Consider the following 26,617-nt stretch of genomic DNA (forward strand, 5'->3'; position numbering starts at 1 on the left):
CATGTCTATTTAGTAGTGTGTTATTTAACTGATAAGCTTTTCCCACTTATCAGTGAAATACGATATATTTTTAAATAAGATGTATCTTATTTTAATGAGTCCTTTCACAATTTATAAATATTTTCCCAGAGTTTGTATATTCTAAGAATGACTTCTCTTGTGAAAGTTTATTTTTATCTTTAAAAAAAATTCTTCTGAGAGTCTTGTCATCAGTTTATATGGAGACAATTAGTGTTAGTAGCTAAAATAGGACTAATTGAGCCTAATGTCTCATTGAAGAATGACATTTCTTTATTTATAATATAGAGAATTTTAGTTTAACAAATATCAATGAGCTTTTTGCTTTATGTTGTAAGGTTTTAGACCAGGCAAACCAGAGTTTGCTAGATCATTCAGTGGACCAACCAATATACCAATATAACTCTTAGTCAAACAAATATTATTGTCTTGATAACAATGAGTATTGTAAAGATGTTTTAGGATGCATGTAATGATAATTAGAATCTGTAAAGTACTTACTGTGTTCCAGGTTTTATTCTCAGTGCTTTACACATAATCTGCCTTTTTAAATGTTTAACAACCTTCTAAGGTAGTTACTATTCCTAGTTTTACCAAGGTGGAAACTGAGGCAAAAGGGGTTAGATAATTTGCCTACGGTTATACAGAAAATAAACAGGATTTGAACTTGGGTGCTGTGGCTTCAGTATTATGCTCTTAGTCTCCATACAGTAACAATAACTTCCTTTTTTTTTTTTTTGCACCTTTGAAGAGTCTACCGATCAAAGGCAAATGCTCTTTATTTATTAGTCTCTGAGCTTCAATCACTTATTTTAAAAAGGCAAGAGGAATGTGGAGAAAGGAAAACAGGACTGTTTTATTATTGGGGATAATTCATTCTCTTGATTATGGAGAATAGGCAAAAAGAATCTCCAGGAATCACAAAACAAAGAAAAGGCATCAAAAAGTTTTGGAAATTCTCTGAGGTACAAGGTGGATTGACTTAAAATGACCTGAAAAAGGGATTCCTCATGGAGGTTAATTATTATGAGAAATAGAAGTTTGAATGTGTAAATGTTTCATAAATTTTTAATTTGAAAGGTTATAATTAATTTGATAACAATATAAAATGCCTAATAGTCATTTTATTGTCAGGTTCTTTTTTTTTTAATTTGAGCATTAATTTATTCTCATAATTACCCTCACATGGCCCAAATCACAATAAATATTAAAAATATATTCACAGAAAATTATCTGTGCAAGTGCTTCTTATATCTTTTATAATGAAGCAATTACTTTGCATGTGTTAATTGCTATTGCATTTTTGATCTGCACTCTAACATTGTCGTTTTGAAGAAATTGTGTTTTATAATCTAGATTTCTTAGATTTAGGACTTTCAAATCATAAGTTCTGTTCACACTTAATTTTGCTATATCAATAAAATATTAATGAATTGGCTAATAAAACATCATAATTATTTTATGTCATGGAATATAGGTGATTGTTTATGAATTTGCTGAATTGCCCTAGTAGTTCACTGTAAGAAAGTATTCTTTATTTTGGCCTTGGTTCAGTTTAGAAATAAAACTGGTAGACACGTACTACATGGGCATAGGGCTGTTCTTCTTCTGGAATGTGCAGGTAAAGTAGATGACGTCATGTTGAAAATGCAGAGCCTCCTACGCAGGCAGAAGGCTTGCCTGCCCAAAATAGGGACATTTATTCTGTACCAGCAGTTTATCTCAATTGTTCTCTTTTCTTGGTATTTAGCTAATTTATAATACAGAAATATTGGTTATTGCTTAAAAACAAATAAAATGCATCTTGTTCCTCCCAAAAGAGATTTCCTTTCTGGAAATCTCTTTTAATAATGCCCATTTTGGGTCAGGAGGTATCAATTGAAAGAGGGATTTTATATGCCAAAATCTAGCCCCACTCATGAGGGAGAAAAAACTTAAATATGGTCACTACTTAAAGGAGATTAACTGCATTCCAAAAAATCTACGAATAGCAGCATAGAAATTGTGATCGCTATTTTGCTCAGCACATTTAGGTACTGTAGATGTGTCGTGCGGTATGGGGAGACAATGCCTGGTAATTGTAAGAATGATCTACATCAGCAGCACTGCAAGAGATCTTCCTGTGATGATGGGAGTGTTGGACACATACCTGTCGAATATAGTACTTAGTAGTCATGTGTTTTTGAACATTGGGAATGTGGCTAGTATGATTGAGGAACTGAATTTTTTATTTTAATTAATTTGAATTAATTATATTTAAATTTAACTAATTCCATGTAACTGGTGGCTCCTGTATTGACTGTGCACATCTAAAGTAAATCTAGAACTAATTGGAGTGAAGACTGTTTAGCTTCTGGCCCTAGATATGGTGCAAAATAGTTAAACAACCTTGAAAAGTCAGTTCACCTCCCTAGGTCTTCGTATGTTCATCTTTAATATGGGACAATAATAGTACCTACCCCCAAAAGTTCTGAGATTATTAAATAAATCAGTGACTATAAAGTTCTTTGGACTGTGCCTGACGTATAATATATGTTCAATAAACACGAGCTATGCTAGTTAATTATGTCTTGTTCATTGCTATTCTTTTTAATTACTTGGTAGATTTTATCTTGTAGATTTTAATGACGTAGAAACGGAAAAAGAGATGGAAATGAAATGAGTCTAAAGTAAACAGAAATTGCCATTAAATGGTGTAGAATTTTGGGTGATCCTAGAGGAACGCGTGAGATTTAGATAAATAGAAATTATAAGGTGACCATATATTCTAATTTGCTTTGGGCGGTCTCAGTTTATATCTTGTATCCTCGTTCAATTATTAATATTTCTCTCTTTTGGTCTCAAAAGTATCTCATGAGTGTTCGTAAGACACATTTTGGAGTCACCCTAGAATATGATATAGGAACCCAGCCCAGGCATTCCAGATAGAGGGAAAAAGACAAAATAAGGTATATGGTGTGACATGAAAGGTCAGTGAGTACTGGGAAAATGAAGGCAACAGGGTTAGATAGGTGCTAGAGATGTATTGTGGAGATAGGATGAAAGCTTGAACAAAGAATTTAGATTTGAGTGTAATGTCATTTATGTTATTATTGCATTGCTCCTGAGTCAACATAGATTCACTTTAAGAAAAAAAATGAATTATGATTTGTTTTTTTGCCAACTAATACTCTAAGATTCTTAGCAGTGCACAAACTACTTCTTGTTTATTTTTATTGTTCCTGAAAAGTTCTGATTTAATTGGACAAAATCATTTAGTGTGTCAAAAAAGCCTTATACCATTTAGTGTTTTGATTGGCCTTCCATTATTTATAGTGATTTTCATTCTATATGGTTTGAAACAAAATTTTTTATTTAGCTAACCCATTAGATGCAAGTAACCAAATCAGTAATATGATTGGTTAATGGGAAAATTAGTCAATTAAGTGCAAAATGGCTCATTATATGTTTTCATGACTGAAGGAGAAAACTTGGAAGGTGTTCATTTAGTTGCAGTAAAATACCATATCAACATATATTATCTCAGTGTTCTTTAAGCTATATCTATGGATCTCTAGTCTATTTATGCCAGCATACGTGATAAATCTAGAGGACTTAATTGTTGGCAATATTACTGATTGCAATTTTAGGATAACAAAGAGTGTATTAGACTGTGAACCACAGAAGATTGTAAAAATGTTAGGAAAAGAGTGAAAAATAGAGATCCTGTCGGGGGGGAACTAAACTCAAAATTAAAATAAACATATCTTATAAGATACAAGAATGTGACTCAAGTGTAATTGTTTTATTATTCACGAGATCTCTTTAATTCTGGAGGCATTCTGAATTGAGATGCTGACCCTTGGCTATCCCAGAGACGTCCAAGAAGAGATGATGTTGACTTGTTCTGGATTGTCACTCTTTTCCCATTAGTTTAGCTAATCATAAAAACAGACTTTGAGTTGATCTTTAAAGTATTCCCAGGTCAAAGAGAAGTCCCATCAGGGATTGTAGCCACTTTTGGTATTTCTGGAGAATTCTAACAATTACTGTTATAGTGTACCAGACATTGTAATCTCCATCTGGGAAACCAATCATGACTCATTTTTGCTGGACGAATCAATCATTATCAATATCATCTCATTGGAATTATGAGTTGTTTGGATTACTTTCAAAGTATAGACCTGACTATTTAAACTAATGCCATAAACACCTCACATTTTAAAGTGTGTTTTAATTTTGTTTGTGTTTCCTTAAAGAGATCAAGAGCTGGCCAATTAAAAGAGGTTGGGGCAAAGAACAGATGTCATTGGCATTTGGAGAATTGAGCAATCTTTATAAAAGGCCATTGGCATCATTTATAGCAGCCCCTCTTCTCTAGCTTGTAAATTTATTAATGAAATTGGTTTTTAGGTGCTGACAATGAACAATGACTAGTTTACTTGTGTTTTCAAGTAGGATGCATTTCAAAATGTCATTTAATGTCTAAACCTCTGAATGGAATTCAATGACTTTAGGTTAAGTCTATTTGTAAATAGTACAGAGCATTGTGTAATTATGAAATCTGCTGAAGCTTTCAAAAATTAATATTTAGAACAAAAGTGAATCTCATCCTAACAGAACTTTAATAAAATCCTGGTAGTGATTTGTAAATACCTTGAAACTAATTAGCCATTCCATCCATGATGATTGTTTCATTACTGCTTAGGTATTGCTTTGGTGTTCTTGATGAAAATGGCAAACCACAGTTGTAATGACATAGTTTCATCTCCAGAACCATGCCTCCTATGCTGAAAAAAAAGTAAATAGTTGACTCTTGTAGCTCTCCCTCAAAGGTAAATTATTCCAACTAGGACAGAGAGAGCAAATGTTTATTTTAAGGTTCTGCCTCATGATGATGTTGAAAATGATAGGAATTATATATATATGGTATTGACTCTGTGCCAGGCACTGTGTTAAATATTTTATATAATTTATATAGTAAAGCCTCACCACAGTCTTATGAGGTGAGATAATCTCTCTTTTTCTCAAGACTAGAGGTTTAATTGCCTAGTTACTGGCAAAGCAGGATTCTCAGGGGATATTCTGGAGCTCTCAAGCACCACATCACCACTGTTGACAGCAGCTATTACCTAGAACAGTTAGTTGACAGAGGATGTGCAAATGATTGCCTTTTGTGCAGAATTGTGTCTTTTATTGCTCATTTCCATATCTGAGCTGTGGGTAGGAGAAGAGAAGTAGGGCAGGTTTTTACCAAACTCTATTATAAAAGCATAATTGAAAAAATTGTTTTCTATAGTCATATTCTACATAATGGAGAGGCAATTGCCTAGCATCAAATTGGAAAGTGATAATGTATGTGGCTCATGAAACTGGCTAAAATTGCATGGCTTGCCTGAGATATTAATTTAGCTGCATTTGTTATTGCTTGTGTGGACAATATTCATATTCACTCTCATTTGAGGCTATTATAGACACTCCAGTGATTGCCACAGTTCTTGCCATGTCTACTCTTTCATGTCATGTTGATACTAGAGGAGAGGTCTGCTGAAGCAAGGTCATGTGGGCTGGGAGAAGAATCCAATAGCCTGAAGCAGTGTTATCCAGTGAACAATGGATTACATGTGTACGTGCGGACTAAATATTGTATGATTTAAGAGAGGAATGTGGTTTATATTCATTTTTGGATAGTGAAAGAGTTGGCATGTAAATCCCTTGAGAGACTTTATCCAGGGATACCCTTGAATGGATAAAAGAGTACAAATTCTATTTCACTGAAGATGAATAAAAACAAATTGGGGAGCCCATCAGCAAAATAGACTGCTGCGTGATGGCGTCCAAGGCTACTCCAAAACCACCAGACCAACTGCTTCAGAATCCTGCCAGCAACCAGATGCACGGAATAGAATTGACTGCAGTTTGGCCTCAAGGCTCTGTGATTCCCAGCCAAGGAGAATTGCATGCAAAAAGAAAAAAATAAAATAAAATTCTCTTTGTAAAAGAGTTATGTTTTCAGTCAGTGGGAGAAGTATGTTTCAGACCTAGTCTGTTGCAAATGAAATGTGGCATATCGACAGTTTAGTTACAGAGGGTGGAGGCATGGGGAGGTAATGCCATATGTACTTAAGGGTAAGAAGTTGAATTTTGGTTAGGTAGTAGGGATTTTCAGTGAAGTTGTTTTCAGGCCATTGAGTTACTATCATTATTCAATGAGAAGTACTGTATCGGCCCTTCAAAGAGAGTAGCTGGATCTGTTTAAAGCTCTGATTCTCAACCAGGGCCAATCCCCCACACCCCTTCTGCGGGACATTTGTCTGGGAACATTTGGCAATATCTAGAGAATTTTGAGTTGCCACAATTTGTGGGGGGGAAGGCAGTAGAAAAACTAGCATCTAGTGATAGAAAATAGGGATGCTGTTACATATCCTACAATGCACAGAACTGGCCCAGAGCAAAGAATTATCCTGTCCAAAATGTCAGTAATGCCGAGGTTGAGAACCTTGGTTTAAAATTATCTGGCTAGTATGTAAATGTTACAGCCCTGTCTTAAGACAAGTGTTCATCTAATGTAGTTTGACATTGTAGAAAAGATGATTTTTAATGATTTACTTGACCCTATTGATGTGTGAATAACATTTATTAGATGTATCAAATGCTTTCTGTTATAACAAACAGGAAAACAGACCAGAACACAACTCACATCCCTCTTCAATTTACCTCCAAAATACTTAAAGGGTTAAAAAATAATGAACTTCCCTCCAAACCGAGACACACAAACCACATATTTTACAAGAATGTAGAAGGACCCGGTTGATTCACTTTTCAACCTTGAAAAATGAGGCATATTAACAAAGCACACTAAATGAATCAGCTGTTTAGGATGATCTACAAGCCAGCTCATTTTCCTGTTATTAAATAACAAACCGTGAATCTTGACAAATGAAACCACTACTTTGACATTATTTGAAAAACTCATAACATGCTTGCTTCTGATGGTCACTTCCATTTTGAAATTAAATTTTAAGATTGACTTTATTTAAATTCTGAAAGAGGGATGAAGCTTGTTAACCTTCAGTGTGACTGTACGCTGTTTATCATTATCGTTCTCTTCTTCCCGCTTATACTTGGATCTACCAGAGGGTCATCCACCAGGGTTCACTGCAAAGGAAGCCGGCTGTATTCGTTGGTGTGAGCATCATTGAGAAGCGACGTTCCATAGCGTTGTAGGGGACTGTGTGGTTTCTGGAGTCAGACTCCCTCTGTTCAAACTGGGGCTCCAGTCTTGTGACCTTGAGAGGGTCATTTGCCCTTTGTGTCTCTCAGTTCTCATTTGTAAACTGAGAATAATATAGTTTGCCTCATTAGGCTGTTACAAAGATAACATATAAGCACACAATAAATGTCACCTATAATTATTAAAATCATGATCTCAAGAATAACATCGTCCAAAATGGATGTCAAGTCATTTTACTTAATTTCCTGAAAAGGATACTGGTACTGATCCGCTGACTTAGCAGCCCCCACACGTGGTGAAGAGGGCTTTAGCCTCTATCCCGTAACTCCTAACTGACCCTCCCAGTGATGCCACCATGAATAAACATATTTAAAAAAATCTGCATACTTGCCAAACACATTCCGCGTCCAGAGAAGTCATCTATTTCCCTTCTTCAATCAGAGAGCCATCCCAAACCCCTCTTCTGAAAACCTGCCCTTTCCACTGGTTCTGACCAAGTGACACTGCAAATTCATAGCAACCCCTTGCCTGTTACAGCACAGCATTCCAGCATTCAGTAACCCCAGACGGGAAGTCCTCACCACTTCTAAATAAGATTTATCAGGTGTGACTTTGAGCACTATCAGCAAAGTCAATTTTCTCTGAGGGAAGTCATTTTTTTTTTTTTTTTACTAACATTTTAAAATTTCTGTCTCAGTGCCTCAAAATGATTTCAAAGCTAATTGATAATAAAATTCCAAATTTGTCTAGAAACAAAGAATTGAGCAAGGAATTGGCCATTTTTAACTACTTTTAATCAGGAAAGTGGCTGCTGTGACCCATTAACCCCTAAAGATTATTGATGCACTTTTCTTCTTTCCTCTCTCTCTCTCTCTCTCTCTCTCTCTCTCTCTCTCTCTCTCTCTCTCTCTTTCTCTTTTTTTTATTAAAGATGCTGTAGTTTGGTCATTTGTCTTTGGCAGCCAGAGCATATGTCTATGTTGCTTTTTACAAATTAATTCATTTAATACATTCCGGGAATCATCTGCCAACATTTTGTTGATTAAAGGACATGCATTTTGAAAATGGGTGTAGAGGAAGGAATTTATAATTATTAAAACCAAAGAATGACTTACAATTCAGACTGCTCCCTGAATCATTCACTGTATCGTAAACAGATAAATGAAATATTAGGGATTAGTAGGAGTGTTATTGGTTCAGTAACACTGAGAAATTCTACCTCTTTCAATAGAATTTCTAGAACTCACAAACAAGAATATAACATAGTAAACCACCTTTTTTAATGCATTGTTTTCAAAGGCCTTTGCAATACATCATTTCTCTACAATAGTCTGGTGCTTCTACTCCTATTTATATATGACATACCTGGTTTCCATGCACACACGTTTCCTCTACTCATCCCAGCTTTGTTTTGTTTCGTTTTGTTTTTTTCCCAGTGAATATACTGGACCTTTTGGAGGACACATTTACTGTTTTATGCACCATGCAATTTACTAAATGGTGTTCCAGTTATGGAAATCCTCGCAAAGTCCCCTGGGGGAAACAAAAGAATTAACTCAACACATATTGATCATCCTGTATTTAGTACTTGCTTATTTGATCAGTCAAGGGCTCAATCTGAACTGGTCCATGTGCTCTGTGATATATAAAGCTGGAGACATTTTTCTGGCGCTCTGGTTATTTAAAAGGCTAGGCAGTGGGAACAACTGCTTTAAACAAAGCCTCATTTTAAAAGAAGCTTGAGTACAGATGGAATTTAAAGAATTTAGAGAGAGGGGAGGTGAAATTGTTAAAATAAGTAAATAAATAAATAAATAAATGAATAAATAGACAGACAGACAGATAGATAGGTAGATAGATAGATAGATACATAGATAAATAAATAGATAAATAAATAATAAGGAACTGCTTTAAAGAAAACCCTGGGAAATTTAAGAGAATAAAGCACATAGGAATTTAAAAAAATCCCATCTGTCCCACTGTGAGACATGGAGACCAGGATGCTGCTTCAGATAGGATGTTTTGAACACTTGCTAAGTACAGGCCTTGTCCATAGGTAGACCTTCAGCATTATGGGATGTCCCAGGAGCAAAACAGAATCCTTAGATCAAGAAAAAATTGTTTTTTTCATGCCAGCCAAGAAACTTTATGCAGATATTGAATTCCAAAAAGCAATTGACAGATGCCATTTTATTGAAATATTGAGAACAGAATGTATCCTTCTGTGTAATTCATTTTAAAATTCTACATTAAAAATGTTGGTAATAAATTAAGTTCTACTAAAGAAAAGGTTGAGAAAATGTTTATTCCAAAGACGGGAGTTGAAAGCTCTAGGTTTTGCTTCTGTCATTTCTGCTCTGTCACCTCCCCATTCCTTAAACAAACTGCCTAGTACATTCTTAATCAGTTTGTGTTTGCATTGAACTATTCCGTCTCATTCTTCCCAGCTTCCACCATCCTCAGTTCATAAGAGGAAAACCTGAAGGAAAGGAGGCCAGATGGGAAGCTCGAAGTCCTTTACATATGAGGTGGTTCAGACTCTGGCCTAGGGAAGCAGTGAGAATTCAAAGGAAAAGATGGTTCTAGAAACCCTTCGGAGATTTTGATGGCTAACCGCATTTTGAGATTTACGATTAGGGGGCAGATGAAACTAACCCCAGAGTTTCTATAATGGAGGCCAGCAGAAATTATAGCCACACAGGAAGAAATAGGGTAATTGTGACGGGTGGTTGGTTTAACAAATTGGGACATGAGAGAGCAGATGTAACGAGTTGCACTTTTGACACACTGCATCTAAGAGACATTGCCTTATAGTCCATTGGAAGTATGGACTGGAAAAAATCTGAAACCCTGGAAATATGAGTAAATGCGACTTTTATAAATAGTAAGAGACAAGGCTGGAAACTGGTAAAACTGGGCCTCTTGTCTCTATGGGCTAAATGCTGTGTTTATTCCATTTTTATTGTACATGATGTAGCCTAAGTATTTGCTAAGCACCTACTAGCTGTTTGATAATTACACATTTCCCACCCCCGATAAAACTCCTATTGAGTCTTCAGGTTAATACTCAGCCAAACATTTTCCCACTGGAATCCTGATGAATGTGTTCATTGTGTCTTTAGGAAACATTCTGGCTTATAGTTGAGATTATCTGGTATATTTATATAGACTAACATCACTAACATCACAGATACGACCCCTAAATATTATCATTAGTATCATTATTACATGTGGGTTATTGCTAACATTTATCCCATGCTTACTAATTTCCAGGAACCATTTTGTGTGCATTAGCTCATTGAGCTTTGGTAAAAAACTCTATGACATAGGAGAGCACTATTTTTTATCCTCCTCAGAATAATGAAAATGTTGACTCGCAGAAAGGTTAAGGCCCCCTCCAAAGGTCCCACAGGCAATAAGAGATGCAGCAGGGAGTCAAACCCATACAGTCAGTGTCATTTTAGAACTTTTGAAGACATGCCTGTATGAAAAAGAAATAAAGTATAATGAGTAATATATCTACTGATTTTGACATGGATAATTGTAAAGAACCTCACATTGTATATTCCAAATTGCTGGAGGTCATTTTATTATTTCCATTTTGTCGTAAAATAGTGTTAACAGGTTAGAGCAGTGATTCTCTACTAGGAGAGACTTTCCCTGCAGGGGAAATATGGCAGTGTGTGAAAACCCTTTTGGTTGTCACAACTGGGGGATGGGTGCTACTAGAATCTGGTGGGGAAAGGCTTCTAACCACCCTACAATGAACATGACAGCCCCCACAATAAAGACCTAGCCAGTCCAAGTGATCAATGGTGCCTAAGTTCAGGCCCTGGATTGGAGTAATTGAAAGGGGATTTTGACTGCAGGGAGAGAATGGTGGCTCAACAATGGTTGCAACAAAGGCCATTTGCCATGAAGAAGCAAGTTTGGGAATGGGGAAAAGAGATAAGATAGATCCATTCATTTGTTCGTTTATTCATAGAGATTTCTATGTATCAGGAACTGTGCTGGAGATTAATGCTGACGAAAACAATATGAGGAAGTTGCTTTGGAGAAAAGGAGGAAACAAGGAGTAGTGGCAAACCAGAGATGCTTGGATATTAAAAGTGAGCTGGGGCAAAGCTTTGCTGCCAAGAGTGAACTGTGGTCTTTTGTCAGAGATGGAGATGACATGCTATTTTATCGCTCTAAGGAAAATCACAGTGGACAAATTCAGAATCCATAGGCTACTGTCAGGAGCACCTGGGGACTTCTCTTTGTCCCATTTTTGGCTACCATGCTTATCCAAATTCTGGACCAGGACAGGGCCGATGGGGAGGAGCAGACGCTGCTCTCAGAAGTACACAGAGTAGAGGAGCAAGTATGTGTGTGCATGTGTGCATTGGAGAGGTCGAGATGCTTGTGTTGCTTTCGAGGTGCTCTGCTGGCCTTTGAATGGGTGCTGGCTTTGTTTTTCCAGTAACAGCTTTTTCTGTTTTCAGCAGTCCTATGCACCAGCTCCCCACCCCATGGCTCCTCCCAGCCCCAGCACAAACAGCAGCAGCAACCACAGCAGCAACCACAGCAGCGGGGAACAACTGAGTAAAACCAACCTGTACATCAGAGGCCTTCCACCAGGCACCACTGACCAGGACCTAATCAAGCTGTGCCAACCGTAAGTGCTCTCTACTTTCTGCACCGTTTCTAACCCGCACACTCACCCATGTGGGGTCAGTCCACACAGCACTTGGTTGGTTTTGCACCCAATTCATTGATGTATCATTCACTGATACATCAATGATGTACCCATTCATTGATGTATCAGTAAGGAAGACTCTGTTTTATGAATGGGACTTCAATTAGAGATCTAAGTCCAGCTTCCTTTAGGGAATGAAATTTGTTCATGGTATAGAAGTGGAGGTTCTGGAGCAGATACACATGGGAGTGCTGGCTGATATGCAGGTATTCTCCAGAAAGATGATGAGCAAGCTTTGAGTTGGGCCCTCAGACCTTGTGGCTTGTGGAACTGATGATGAATCTCCTGAGAAAAAAGAACAGCAACAACAATAACAACAAAGAAAAAACACACTGTTTTTTGTTTGTCTGTTTGTTTGTTTGTTTTTAAGACATCTCAATGGGGGGAATCTCAAAAACTCAGAAGTGGTAGATTTCAGGATGGTTACCTCTTGTGTTGAAAATAATTTTCTGTCCAGTTCTTGGTAAATATCAGTTCAGTGGGTACCAGGTAAATAGAGAATTATAAGGCAAATTCTCTAGTTTCCTTGAAAATATCTACTTCCAAATCCAGTGAAGCTATTTTCCACTGTGGCCAACAACTGTACTCACCAAATAGTTTTATATTTTCTAGGAAATGTAGTAATGATTAAATACCCTTCCAAAATGTTTTCATTATTCTATTATTTACCAACACTTATGTTATTAACTCTCTTATTTCTGTGAAAAATGCACTTAACATATTTAAGTTTACCCTCCAAATAAAGTTAATAATGCATAATGAATTAGAATCATAGCCTATATTTTTAGGTTATTGTCTGATGATTTTCAAAGTAATATCAGTGTAACTATTTGTCATTTGATTGTGCCTTAGCTGTGTATTTTTAAATTGGGGGAAACTATTACTCAATTTTCCTTTCTCTCTTTTGCAATGCTTCTACAAGGAGGTTGAGAGGATATTTATTTTGTAAATTTTCCAACCTCTAAAATATTGGAAGTGGAAAACAAAGCAGACAGTATTTATTTGCCTTTGTTCTGGTTTTTAAAATTGGGAACAGATATCAAAACAGGAAGTGGCAGATAAACCAAAACACAAATACATAACTATATAACCAGTTGACAAGGCGATATATGGGTTAGGGTGGGGGCACTTTGGAAAATATTTATTGAGAAGCAGTTTAAAATAAAAGAAGGAAATATACAAGGGCTAAGACATTTCAAAATATATGTTAGGTTTTGGTCTGTAAAATATTGAGGTTGAGAATTGGAAGGTAAATCATTCCACTGTTTCTTGTTGTTGTTGTTAGAAAAATCTAAACCATTTTGAGCAGTAAGGTCTTCAAACTTCAAAATGTGAAAGATTGTGGACTTTACGTTAGAAGCTTCAGATGAAGTATCTCCAGTAATGGAATCTGATGTGAAAAAGAAGGGTAGCTATTAACTTTGATTCATATATAAATCTCACTCATTTAAAAAAAATATCGTGGGCATTAAGGAAAGATTCTTTGCCATTCCTCTATACTACGCAGAACATTTGTTGAAGCGTAGATTTCTAGGCCCAAGAGATATGATTCACTAAGTCTGGGGAGGAGCTCAAAAGTATGTATTTCTAACAGGCTCCCTGGTTGTTACTGCTGCTGGTTGTTCGTGCTGCTGGTTTTTGAAATGCACTTGTCTCTACAATAATATGAAAACCACTGACTATTTCTAATGCATAAAGTTGCACTTAATGTATGAGGGTCATTCTACTTACTATATAGGGACTCTGTTGTATTACAACCTTCTCGACCACTGTGCAATCTTGAGGTAGGCCATTGACTGTAGGTCATTGACTGTCTGAGCTTAAGTTTCCTCTTATAAAAGAGTGGGTGCTAGGTTTCCTTGTTGTATTGGTGGTGTGCTGGAATGGCCTTTGACTAGTGCACTAGAGCCAATTGATAAATATTCAGGAATTCTGTGAGTCATTTGCTACACACTCGGTATCTTAAAATCGGTCATGGTGGGGATATTCACAGGAATAAGCAAGTCCTTCAAATCACGACTTTTTAAAAATTCTCTTCTTCTTTTTTATTTTTTTGAGAACTGGTTTATGAACATACCACTGATGTAGCATTATACTATGAATTTCTGTATCAGTGTTTATTTCTGCAAAGAATCTTGCCAGAAATTTATAAATGGAAAGTGTTATCTAAATGCCTGTATTGACATTTTTAATTCAGGAAAGAGATTTAGTGACCTAGAAACATTATTTTTGAGAAAGGAAGTTTTGTTACTATTTCTTATGTGCAATTAAGAGAAATTTAAAGAATGCTAAGTGCACAGAGGGTATTGGTTACTTGCTCATATTAAATTTTGCTAGCTAATAAGATGGGGCCCATATTATTGTTATGGTAAAAAATGTCTGTGAGTTCTCCAGTTACTGAAGTGGTCTGGACCTAGGGTTCATTGCTTGGATTCGTTTTCCTAGAGAATCTTACAGAACTAATGTGATCGGGCAATTGGATGTAGTAGAAATAGCTGAGCACAAAGATATCTGGATGTCAGTCCTGTCGGTGGCATGAACTGGATAGTGGCCTTCAACAAGTGACTTTTCCCCTCTTTGCTTTGATTTCCCCCATGTGTAAAATAATGTGTTTGAACTCAATAATTTTTTAAATGTCCTCACTCTAAAATTCTGCTCTGGGCCACCTTTTAGATCGTTCACCAATCCCCTTTTGCAGTGTTGGCAGTGCCACATCCTGAATTGATTCAGCTGCATAAGTACAACCTGAGGGCTGGAGATGCCTTTGGTACAAGGCCAATGTAAGTCATTTGTAAAATCCTGTTTCCTCTCTTGTAGTCTCTTACATTGTTCATTACTATTTTACATTAGCAGTCTTTTAAAGATGCAAATCATTTTGTATTCCGATTACTCATCCAATACTTTGAAATACTTTCACCTACAAAATATATAATATTTATAGGTTTAAATGAACTTGCCATCAGGATCAATTTTCCATGTTTATTCCTGTGAAATCATAAGAATTTTAGAGTTAACATTTCCTTATAGAAAGTGCTGTATTTCCTCATATCCATAGTAACGAAATGATAGACAATAGAGATATACAAAAAGGAGCATAGATATATCGAATTATCTGATTTTAGAATGCAATATCCATATTAATACTAATGGACAACAAGAAAATGATATTAAAGAACACAAATTATATTACTTCTCAATGTATAATCTGAGAGCAAATTCTGTTAAGGGACTCTATTCACATTTATCACCAAAGCTCCTATGTTTGGATTGCAAGTAAAATCAAAGAAATGAAGACAAGACTGAAAAATAACAGACATGAAAAATGATTTTGCTCTATGAAAAATCTCTAGTTATACCTGTATTTTGGATGAATACATTACATTGTGTGTCTTGTAAGAAATACCTTGTAATGTCTTCATATTGAGAATTCTCAAGGAATTTTATTGTGTTTTTCAATCAAGGAACATTTATGGAGCATGTGTGCTGCATGGGCTGAAGATGCATTGATGAGTAAATTTAGACAAAGACTTTGCTTTAGCAGAGTTTATATTCTGATAGGAAAAATAGGACATCAATTAAATAATCATACAATCTGATATAAAATTGCAATTATAAATGCAAGAAAATAAAGAAGCATGGATCTAAGAGTGTTTGTAACACGGCATTAAATTTAGGGCAATGAGCAAAGGTATCTGTGAGGAATCAGTGAAAACTGAACTAAGATCAGAAAGAGGAATAGGTTTGATGAAGTGAAGAAAGGGAAGAACATTCCAGGCAGTAGGAACTTCATGTGTGTATAACCAATGTCTGGAGGGAGCATGGCAAAGACAAAGGGCTGGAAAGAAGGCCAATCTAGTTTATAACAGAGAGAGGGTGTTGGATATGGGGCAACAAGAGCTGGAAAATGGAGAGGGATAAGATGATCCCTTTGTATGTCATCTGAGGAGCTCTGTTTTAACCTAAGAGCAGTGGAGAAAACCACGGAATTGTCACAAATAAGTAATATAGTCAAAATTTATTTCAAAAAGATAACTCTGACTGCAGAGTAGAAAGAAAGGATCCCATGAGATCAAGGAACAATCAGAGTAGGAATAGGTGAAAAGCGAGCTGGGAAAAGAATATTTTATAGTCAGAGAAGAGGCATGAGAATTAATAATTATGCTGGTGGAACAATTATATGCAGTGCATGATGTAGTTTTATACATGCATTTATTTTTTTTTTCATTAAAAAACAAGGGCTTGAGAGACAATTAACCAAATGAACTCCAAAAGAAACAGTGAAGTAGTACAAAATAGGACCCAAGTAAGTTGATCTTTAGTCCCTTTTTCTTACCCAGTCATGAATGGGTCATCAATATACTATTAAACATTGAGTGGCTGCAATGTTAAAAGCACTAATTGCAAATACAGTGAACCTTTGAACGACATGGGGTTCGGGACACTGATCCTTCATGCAGTCAAATATCTGACTCTCCAAAACCTTAACTACAAGTAACCTACTGTTGATGGCAAGTCTTACCGACAACATAAAAAAATCAATTAACACCTAGTATTTTGTATGTTATATGTATTATATACTATATTGTTAAACAAATGTAGCCAGAGAAAAGAAAGTGTTATTAAGAAAATCATAATGAAAAGAAAATACATTTATAGTACTGTAAGTATTTATCAATACCATAAGTTTAAGTCATCTGTTTACAAGATAAATAATCTATCAGCATCTGCATTAATATTGTCTTATAGAATACAAAACACTGTAGATATTACATATATTACTAACAGTATACATGAAAAGTGAAAAGATAATGTGAAAAACAAATGCATATTTATTTACAGGTGTAACGATTCATGCATTGATAACAAAAAAAAGTAGCTGTATGATTCCTTTATGGTAGCTTAGTGTAATTGATATGATTGCTTCAATGGTAATAATAACAACATTTTACAACATATTTATTGAAAAAAATTCCCTGAAGAAGTTGACATGTGCAGTTCCAACTCATGTTATTCAAGGGTTAACTATATAGTGCAAACTAAAACTCCAATTGATTATACATTATGTACATGGTATGGGTTAACAGTTGGAAAGTATGGGTACAATACCAGATTATATGCTCTTTATGCTTATTTCAAGAAGAGGATGTGGAAGTGGAAGATAAATTTGGCTTAATAAAAAGAGAGCACTTCAACATTTTTGGGCCAAGTAAATTTTTCGTGGTGTAATATTTTTTCACATATTAAGCTATATTTCCTCCCTCAAAGAAATTAGAAACTTCCATTATATGATTGTAAACATGCCTTGAAACACATTGAAATTGCTCTTAAAAAAATAAAACAACATATTTTACATAACGGACAGGTTTAAAATGGAAAGAACAACCATTAATGTGTTTATATTTTTCATCTCCACAATACCATTATTCTACCATTCTACCATTATTCTCCACAATACCATTTTTCTAACCATTATCATGACTTAGAAGTTTTAATTAATGCAATGCTCTCAGAAAGTCCCCGGCAGACATTGCTTCCCCTTCCACATGATTAACTAATCCAGAGTTCATAACAGAGTGCAGCTACAGAGTGAATTGTTCTTCTCTTACAAAATGAACATGCTGCTGCTATGGCCACTTGAAGCAGAATGAAAGCAAAAGAGGGAAGCTCCTTTGGAGAGGCGCACACAGATTTCCAGTCATTTCCATATGACCTGGAAGTTGGCCGCCCTGTCCATCGTTTTTTCCTGTAAATGTTGTCCTTGCTCAAGCTCTGACACCCTATCATTGCTCCCTTTAAAATGAAGCTGTACATTTTACTTTAACATTTAACAAGAGAGGAAAAATGTGCACAGTGAAACAGGAGAACAAAATTGATGTGTTTGTACTCAGGGTCTGCCCAAGTTAATCTCCCGGACTTTTTACCCAACCCTGTTAGAAGTCTCGTTAAGGTGAGCGCTGAACGCTAAATAGTAAGAGCCCCCTCAAGTGTCATCAGGGCTCTGAGTGCAGAGTCCATTATATGTGGTTTCGGACAGTTTTGACAAATGTACCAACACAATCAAACCTTTTATCAATTTAAAAGTAACCTTGTCACAGTAATCTGTCAAACTGTTCAGATACAACTAAAGGAAAACAAGTCATCATGCACTCCAGAGTAACCGAGCAAATAAGAAAAATGTGAGTAGAAATTTTTTGAGTTCTTTCTTACTGTGCCATTGAAGATTCAACAGTTCCCTCTAATAAGACCCGAGGAAATGTATTAGGAGTGTTCTTCTGCAAGTCAGACTCAAATTACGCAGCTGCTTTTGAGGTATCATAAATCTGTGTGGTGGCAGGTGTGAGTAGAAAGTGAATTCGAAGATCTTTGAACCCTGCCTTTGTGTAATTTAAATGAGAGAGTGCCTTTAAGGCATAAATGGGTGTCTGAGTTCATTGAATCAGCAGAGATCTGACACTTGGTTACATATACTAATTCAGACTAGTATGTATTGTGAACCATAGTATTTGGTTTGCATATAATAAATACGTCTTAATAATAAATTGTTACATTTATTATATTATTAACACCATTTATTGTGTGAGAATTACATACCATACACCCTGTTAAGTTTTTATATTACCTCATTTAATCTGCAAAACAACCCTATGATGTGGGAACAATAATTACTGAGTGATAGTTGAGTAAACTAAGGCTCAAAGGGTTAAGGGTCTTGTTCAAATTTACACAGCCACCAGGAAACAAAACCATCCTCTTACTTAAAGCTCTTATTGAAAACCACTAAAACATTCATTTAATGACAAAAAGGGTAGCATAAGTCATGAGTTCTCAAACCCTTGCCTGCTCATGAGAATTCCTTGAGGAATTTAAAAAAAAATATCGATGCCCAGATTTTACTCCTGGGGCTTCTGATTTAATGAGTATGGGGTCAGCTTAAAGAACGAAATTTTTGAAAAGATTACTTAGGTAATTCTAACATGGAAAAAAGTTTGAGAACCCCATGACTAAATGATGCCAATACTAATTGGAAAACAAAATTTAATCCTTTCTCTTAATTCCCTTACTCTTACTTTCATAGAATCTAGAAATTTCGTAGGAGCTACCAATTTGTTTTTAACTAACCGTAAGACTTAAAAATATATTTTATTAAGATATTTTTCAGATGACTTCATTTTTCTGATTATAAAATGGGATATTTAGATTTAGGTATGGAAAATCCAGCCCTAGAACAGGTCTCTAAAAGTACTTTAAGAAATGTGCTTAGAAGGATCTCATTTTCTTTCTTCATGTAATTTTCATAAGCCAAACATTTCTCCAACATTTCACTTTTTAACACTGTTTGCCTTTAATTAAGCAAGAAATCCTTCCTATTTTGAGTCATTTTATTAAACTTTTACATATATATTTACTCCCCCCCCCCCAACAATAGTCTAGTGAATGTAAGGAATGTAAGTTGAGTGAATCTTGAAAAAATAATCAACATCTTTCAGCACTTTGGGGGCATCCTGGAAAAATGATTGTCCCATTGATTCGTTGACCATTTATTCATTATTGTTTTCATTAATTTGGATGAAGAAGATTCTCCTGAACGTCCAGGAGTTTTTGAAAATCTATTTATTTAAATACTGGTAGCTGATAAAACGTTTTCCTGTTTATCCTAGAAACACAGAAAATAAAAATAAAACCACTGTTGATTTAGGTACTATGTTGGTGGAAGCACAAAAAAGCTGCGGCTGGGAATATATATGACTGACTCTCTCTGGATGTGCCAAGTTCTGGAGACCTGTGAGAAGTAGAATTTCAGGCAGATCTGCTGAGTGCCTGAAATTTTGAAGGACTTAGGGTTCAAGGGCAGGACTCTGACAAGTACAGATAGCATCTTGGTTTTCATTTTTCCCAGTGATCTCCTGATTGCCAAATGCAGCTAACATTTTTCAGTCCTTATTTAATTTGCTCTCTCCGTTACTTGACCCTGTTGACCTCTCCTTTGTGCTCTAAACTTTCTTCCTCCTTAGCTGTGGTATTGCTCTTTCCTGGGTCTCCTACCTTTTGGAGATTGTTCTTTCCAACTTTGCTTCCTCTATCTGCCTCTAGAATATTTTGGTGTTTTCCAGAGTATTGACTTCCTCTCCTCTCATGCTACAAAATATCTGCTCTCTTCTACTTGAATAATTTTAGCTATTCTGATCATTATTAAATCTGTATCTCTAGCCCACGAAGATATATTTGTTTTAGTCCTGGATCCATATCTCTTATTCCCTGAACAATTTCAAATTTGTATTCCAAGAACTATCAAACTCAGTGTCCTAAAAGGACTATTCATGCATTTTTCTTTCTTTCTCTTTCTTTCTTTCTTTCTTTCTTTCTTTCTTTCTTTCTTTCTTTCTTTCTTTCTTTCTTTCTTTCTTTCTTTCTTTCTTTCTTTCTTTCTTTCTTTCTCTCTCTCTCTCTCTCTCTCTCTCTCTCTCTCTCTCTCTCTCTCTCTCTCTCTCCCTCCCTCCCTCCCTCCCTCCCTCCCTCCCTCCCTCCCTCCCTTTCTTCCTTCCTTCCTTCCTTCCTTCCTTCCTTCCTTCCTTCCTTCCTTCCTTCCTTCCTTCCTTCCTTCCTTCCTTCCGATTTTCTCTTTCTCTGTGAATGGCACCAAGCCCCCAGACATCTAAAAAAAAAAAAAAAAAAAATCTTGGAGTCACTCTTTTCCCCAACTTAGAATATTTCCTAAGGTACATAGATTTCAATTGCTTGGTGTTTATGATATCCAAAGTCTCTTCTGCTTCACTATTGCCATAGTTTATTTGCTCATTTATTCAAAAGTATTTATTGAATGCCATCTATGTGTCAAGCATGGCAAATAGCTTAAGGACTGGTAAATCTCTGAATAAAATTTGCATTCTAATGGGGAGAGGATACATGAATGAATAAACAATTAAAGAAGATAACATATGCCACCTCAAAGGAGTTTTAAATACCATAAAAAGGAGGTTGTGAGTAAAGACTGAGAGGTTACTACAGACTGGGTGACCTCTTTGAGGTGAAATTTCAATGTCAAGAAAGAATGAAGCATAAGATATTCAGGAGGAAGGGCACTGCAGACAGCTTGTACAAAAACCCAAAGGTGGAAATACACTTGGTGTATTTGAGGAACGTAAAAAAAAGGTCAAAACAGCAAATGAACAGTGAGTAAGGAGAAGGCGGATAGTAAGAAATAAAGTAAAAGAGGTATACCAGGGCCAAATAAACAGTTTTGTAACCCATATTATGAAGATTGGATTTTCTTTCCTAATTTATATTTTTGAAGAAAAATTATTCTTGCTGTTATGTAAAGAATGTTTTTGAAGGGAGTATGAGAGAAGCAAGCAAATAAGCAGGAGGCCATTGTGGAAATCCAGGAAGGAGATGGTGATGGCTTGGAGTAGGATCATAGTGGCGGAGGAGATTGGATGTGATGGATTCAGAATATGTTGTGGAGATCGTTTTGATAGAAGTTATTGATGAATAGAAGATGGCAGGACAGATAATGGAAAGAGAAATTAGGGATAATTCTCAGCTGTTGGCTTTAGCATCTAGAGAGCGTATAGATTCAGTTAATAAAATAAGGGGGATTGTGGAAGGAACAGTTTTGGGTGGAGAGAAATCAAGAGTTCTTCTCAGTCTTGTTAATTTTTAGATCCTATTAGACATCCAAAAAGAGATGAAGTTGATAGTTTGATGTATGACTGGTTTTCAAAGCAGAGTGTATATTAAAAGCTATCGAATGGACATCATTATTATTATAAATGGCATTTGTGCTGATAGGATAATGTAGTGCCTAATGTGTGCTAAACGTTATTTTAAGTATTTTGCATGGAAGTACTTCATAGTATGTGTGTGAACTCATTTATACCTCATGACGGCCCCCTCTGTATAGCTAAAAAACCAATAACACATAGAAGTTAAGTGACGTTCTCAAGGTTACACAGCTGGTAATTGTCACGTCCAGGGTTTAAATTAAGGAGTTTGGTTCCACACTTTCCTCTCTTAATCGTGGTTCATGTATAGGGTATATATGTACACAGCAAGAAAAGAAAAGTGGTCACACAAATAAATATTCTGAGATCCTGAGAGGGGGAGAAGCCAAGAAAAGTGTTTATAAAATAATAACCGACAAGATAGAGGGAAACTAAGAAAGCAGGAGAGGGTGCTATTATAGAAGCTGGGAGAAGAAAGTATCTCAAGTGAGAACAATCAAGTGGATTGAATATTATTGATATGTTAAGAAATATACCAATGGAAAAGTTACATTTGGATTTGGCAACATCAAGGTCATGGGCAAGCTTGATCAGGGCAGTCTTTGGAGAGGGGTAGAAACTGAATACCTGGTAGGCCTTTTTTCAGGGTCATTACCTGACAGTTTTTCCAAGTGGAAATGCCTGTCTCCCTCTCCTTTGTACACAAATGATATGTAAGTAGTTATCTTTCCTAAAACAATGTTTACCACCTATCTTCTGGTTTTCTTATTCTCCATCTCTCTATCTCTATCTCTTGTTCTATCTCTCATTCTATCTGTCTCTCTTTAACTTTCTCTTCTTCCTTCTACCGTTCTTAACTGTAAGCTTTTGAAGACAGTAGATTTCTCTTGTTTATTTTTGTGCACCCAGTGCCTAGCACAGTAACAGGGGTTTAAGTGGTAACTAATAAATATGTAATGACTGAATAAAGCCTGAATTCATCAGTAATATAAAATGATTTTATTGGACTTATATCATAACACTTGTTCCAGGGTAGACTTTGAGTTTATAGTAGGAGATATAGGAAGCAGGATTTTTCTCTTAGATACCACATTCAAAGTTCTACCACTGGAGTGAAAGAAGAAAGGTTTTAAACATGAAGCTCTTTTATTGTGTGGATCCCAGGGAGAGTTTTGGAGGAAAGCCTCGGGATAACTTGAGTCACATGTATTTAAGGAAGCAAATAAGGATCAATACTTTGCTTACTCACTCAGTGTTGCTACTGAGACAGGAAATAACCATTTATTCTTGCCTGAGCCACGACGTTTTGGCTGTCAAACAGATCACAGTGTGCCACTGACTGCTAATTCCATACCGAAGGCAAAGTAATTTGTGCTCCCTGAATTGGTGTGCGCTGAAATTTTTTTTGGCTCTGGAGTTTTTCCACAGATTTATCTTCACAACCAAATGAGACTATTGATGAAACATATGAGACTATTGATGAAAAACACACAAAGCATATCTGTGTATTTGTCATATTAAAAATGACAGCTTGTCATCTGAAAATTGGCAGTAGTATGACCTGTATCCATTAATTATATGATTGGGAATAAGTTATACTTATAATGTGTTCTTAAAAAGAAAATGTAAAAAGACATTTTGCTTTACATTTTATCTGTTATATTCATTATACATCTAACACTGTAGTGTCTCTTGACAATTGAGTACTTTATTTTGTACTATAAATATGCCCCTGAAATTTTTGTAAATAGATGTGTTGCTTAGTTTTCAAATCAACATTATTGAGGAGTAAAATTAAATACACTCATTTTAAATGTAGGATTTGATGAATTTTGACAAATATATGCCCCTATGTAGCCAACATGACAATCAAGATAAAAAAAATATATTTCCATCATCCTAAAAGCTTTTTAAAAGTATGATCACATACAAGGAAGTTTCCAACGGAAAGTCATCCTATTTAAGAAAGCAATAAGGCAGCATTAAGCCATGAGAGGAGCGGAGAATTCTGAGTCAGTTGTGGGTTCTAATTAACCACTTCCTAGTTGTGGAAGCTTGGTAGATTCATTTAGACCATCGGACCCCATTAGTGACTGATACATATTAAAACCTTAATAAGTGCTAGTTATTGTTATTCACTGATGCAATGTAAAAAACCCTTGTTGTCATTCATATTTATACAGAGGGTGCCAACAAAATGTATACACATTTTAAGAAGGGAAAAAACTGTATTAAAATTTAATACTTGATATATACCAATAATAAAAGATGAATACAAGTCACATTTGACTCCTGCAATTACGAGAGGTGCTCAAAGTGTTTACCATCAGCATCCAGACACTTCTGATTGCGGTGAACTACTGCTTGAGCAACGTTGACCCAAGTGTCCACTTGTGTACAATTTTTGGGGGCACCCCTGGTATACAGCAGGACTAAATCAAGTGGAGCTCACCTGCAGTATTGAAGGTTCTGTATTCAAACAAAGAGTATATTTTGGTTTTTTCGTTAATGCTTTCTTTTTTATCTCTATGTAACTGTGAATCCTTATATTGCCTTGTGGTAGTTTGCATTATCTTTGTTATCCATTGTATAGTGGTATATTTATACTATAAACTCACAGTATCAAGATAAATACATACCATTTAGGCTCTATTTAGAAGATGAAAGTTAAAATATAGTGCAAAACAAATTTTAAAACATGTAATTACAGTTCATAAACATGGCATAATGATATACATTAAAAAATAAAATGGAAGTTTTGGAATCAAATTGATGCTGAGCATTATAGCTGTGGAATATAGTAAAGCTGTTTAAAACATATTTGGTAATCTAAGGCAATGTGTATATATTACTGGTATTTTGATATCACTTAGATTTTATTGCTGAATCAATAGGTTCAGTTTGGTTTCACCTTGAATCAGTTATTATGAACTAAATTTTCTTACAAAGGATATGTTTAAAAAGTGTTTCCTCGGTGCTTCTATTAAAAATAAGTTTTAATGATATATTTTTGCTTACTAGAGACTTCTATTTATTTGAATAAATATACTGAATTTACAATCAGGGAGACAGATGCTTAAATAATCTCAATTATTGAAATATTCCTTCATCAATGTATAAATTCAGATGCATGTCAAACTTGGTTTCAGTTGACTTCTTTCCTGGAAAATACCGAGACCCTGTTATTACAGTTCTCTGTACAGATAGCCTGTTCTCCTTACATCCTTTGGAGGACTACTCAGTACAAATGTCAAATCAATCATTTATTAGCTATGTGTCCTTGGATACACTACTCTTTTTCTCACTTTCTTTTTTTATAAAATGGATATAGCAATGGTACCTCCCATTTATGGTTGTTAAGATAATTAAGTGAGTTAATACAGGAAAACACTAAAATAGAGCCTGGATGGAGTGAGCACCCAGTGAGCATAATGCTTATGCGACTGTTCCCAATATACATGGAAGTTAATTTGCTCCCAATCCGAACATGATGTATGAAGCTAGTGGTCATTTTATTCAAATGATTTTCAGCTCTGTACTACAAATGTGCATCAACACCTAAGTCCTTTCCAGCTCTGGTGTTCTATGATTCTTTACTTCTAGGTATCTACATAAACACAGTTGCCTTCATTATTCAAGACATAGACCTTGGCTATTGGTAATTGCTGTCTTGCACACAAAAGTTTTCAGAGGCAACTGAACCTAACATTGATCCGATACCTGAAAAATTGAACCTTGCTGATTCTTACACAGGAATCTTGGGAAAGCAACCAACTTTAATTTAAGATAAAAAGCTGGATCTGTTTCACTGATTCATGCTTCCACATCACAGGGCAAGCCAGAGACATAATCTATCGATGATCTGCATGTCTCCACATAGAACGGTGGCACAATCACACGGGGAACTTGGTGATGACTACAGTTACCTGTGTGCTTTGTTGGATAAAGTGTCCTTAGGATACTTTCATCACCACAAACCAGAAAAAAGCTGTAAGCAGTGCAAGTAAGAACTAGAAATGAAGTTATCAGAGAACTGTTAAAAGCTCCCCTAGTTTCAAAGGTTGAAAGAGGAGTTATCTTGCACTAATAATGAATGACACTTCTCAGAGAGGGAAAGGAGACATATTTCCAGGGAACGCTTTAATGTCAGTATCATTCTCTGAGCTAAAAGTGATTTGCTGTGGGCCTTTACATAAACAGTGAGTTCTTGGTTCTCTGACTCTGTGTGTGAAGATGTTTTCTCCAACTCTAAAGCAAAAGAGCAGTATTTATTAGCTTACAACTTTACGCTAATTCTGTGGAAGATAAGTGCATTCATATTCATTTCATGTTTGAATTTCAGTGAAAAAAACAACAACTATAGTGAGAGCTGACATTTTAATGAGAGCTCTGTCCCAGATAGTGTTACAAGCGCTTTACAGGTAGAGTTACCAAGTCTTTCTGACTTGTTCAGGACTTTCCCAGTTTCAGCATGAGAGTCCCATGCTCTGCAGGCTCCTTAGTTTCACTCAAACCTGCTAATAAGAACTGCTAACAAGAACTGTACAGTTAGTCTAGTCGCTATTTAGCCTCGTTAACAGGTTCTTGACAACTGCTACTTTAAGAGAAACAACATATAAAATGAAACCATAGGCTAATTCCTGTAAACAAGGGTTGAGTCCTACAGCATATTTCTGGTCACAAAAACATCACCAAAAGTGTAAATAAAAACCCCGAACACTTCTAATATTCAACATTGAAATAAATGTGAGCTATATATACATTTAAGAAAGATTAATTGACACAAGTAAGATAATGATTTCCCTAACATTTCAGTTCAGGCTTGTGGCTGGCTGGAACCTCTCCTGGTAGCTCAGGGTGCCAGGTGGAAACCAGCCCTGGACAGGACACCCTTCCATCACAGGGCATAGTCACACCCTCACTCAG

General features: G+C 35.8%; 1 protein-coding gene across 17 annotated transcripts in view; it reads left to right on the top strand.

The window, feature by feature from the left end:
- RBMS3 (RNA binding motif single stranded interacting protein 3) overlaps positions 1-26,617 on the top strand; it is a gene marked incomplete at its 3' end in the record, with an annotated part of 1,241,782 nt that overhangs the window by 734,400 nt on the left and 480,765 nt on the right. For 12 of the 17 annotated variants that reach the window (XM_081071716.1, XM_081071703.1, XM_081071713.1 and 9 more), the window contains one exon: positions 11,716-11,888. In XM_081071716.1, coding sequence (XP_080927842.1) covers positions 11,716-11,888 — 173 coding nt within the window. The remainder of the gene's footprint in view (positions 1-11,715; positions 11,889-26,617) is intronic. The other 5 variants (XM_081071717.1, XM_081071715.1, XM_081071704.1 and 2 more) reach the window with 1 other exon arrangement.

The sequence above is a fragment of the Rhinolophus hipposideros genome (genome assembly GCF_964194185.1).
Source record: "Rhinolophus hipposideros genome assembly, chromosome: 14".
NCBI lineage: Eukaryota > Metazoa > Chordata > Mammalia > Chiroptera > Rhinolophidae > Rhinolophus > Rhinolophus hipposideros.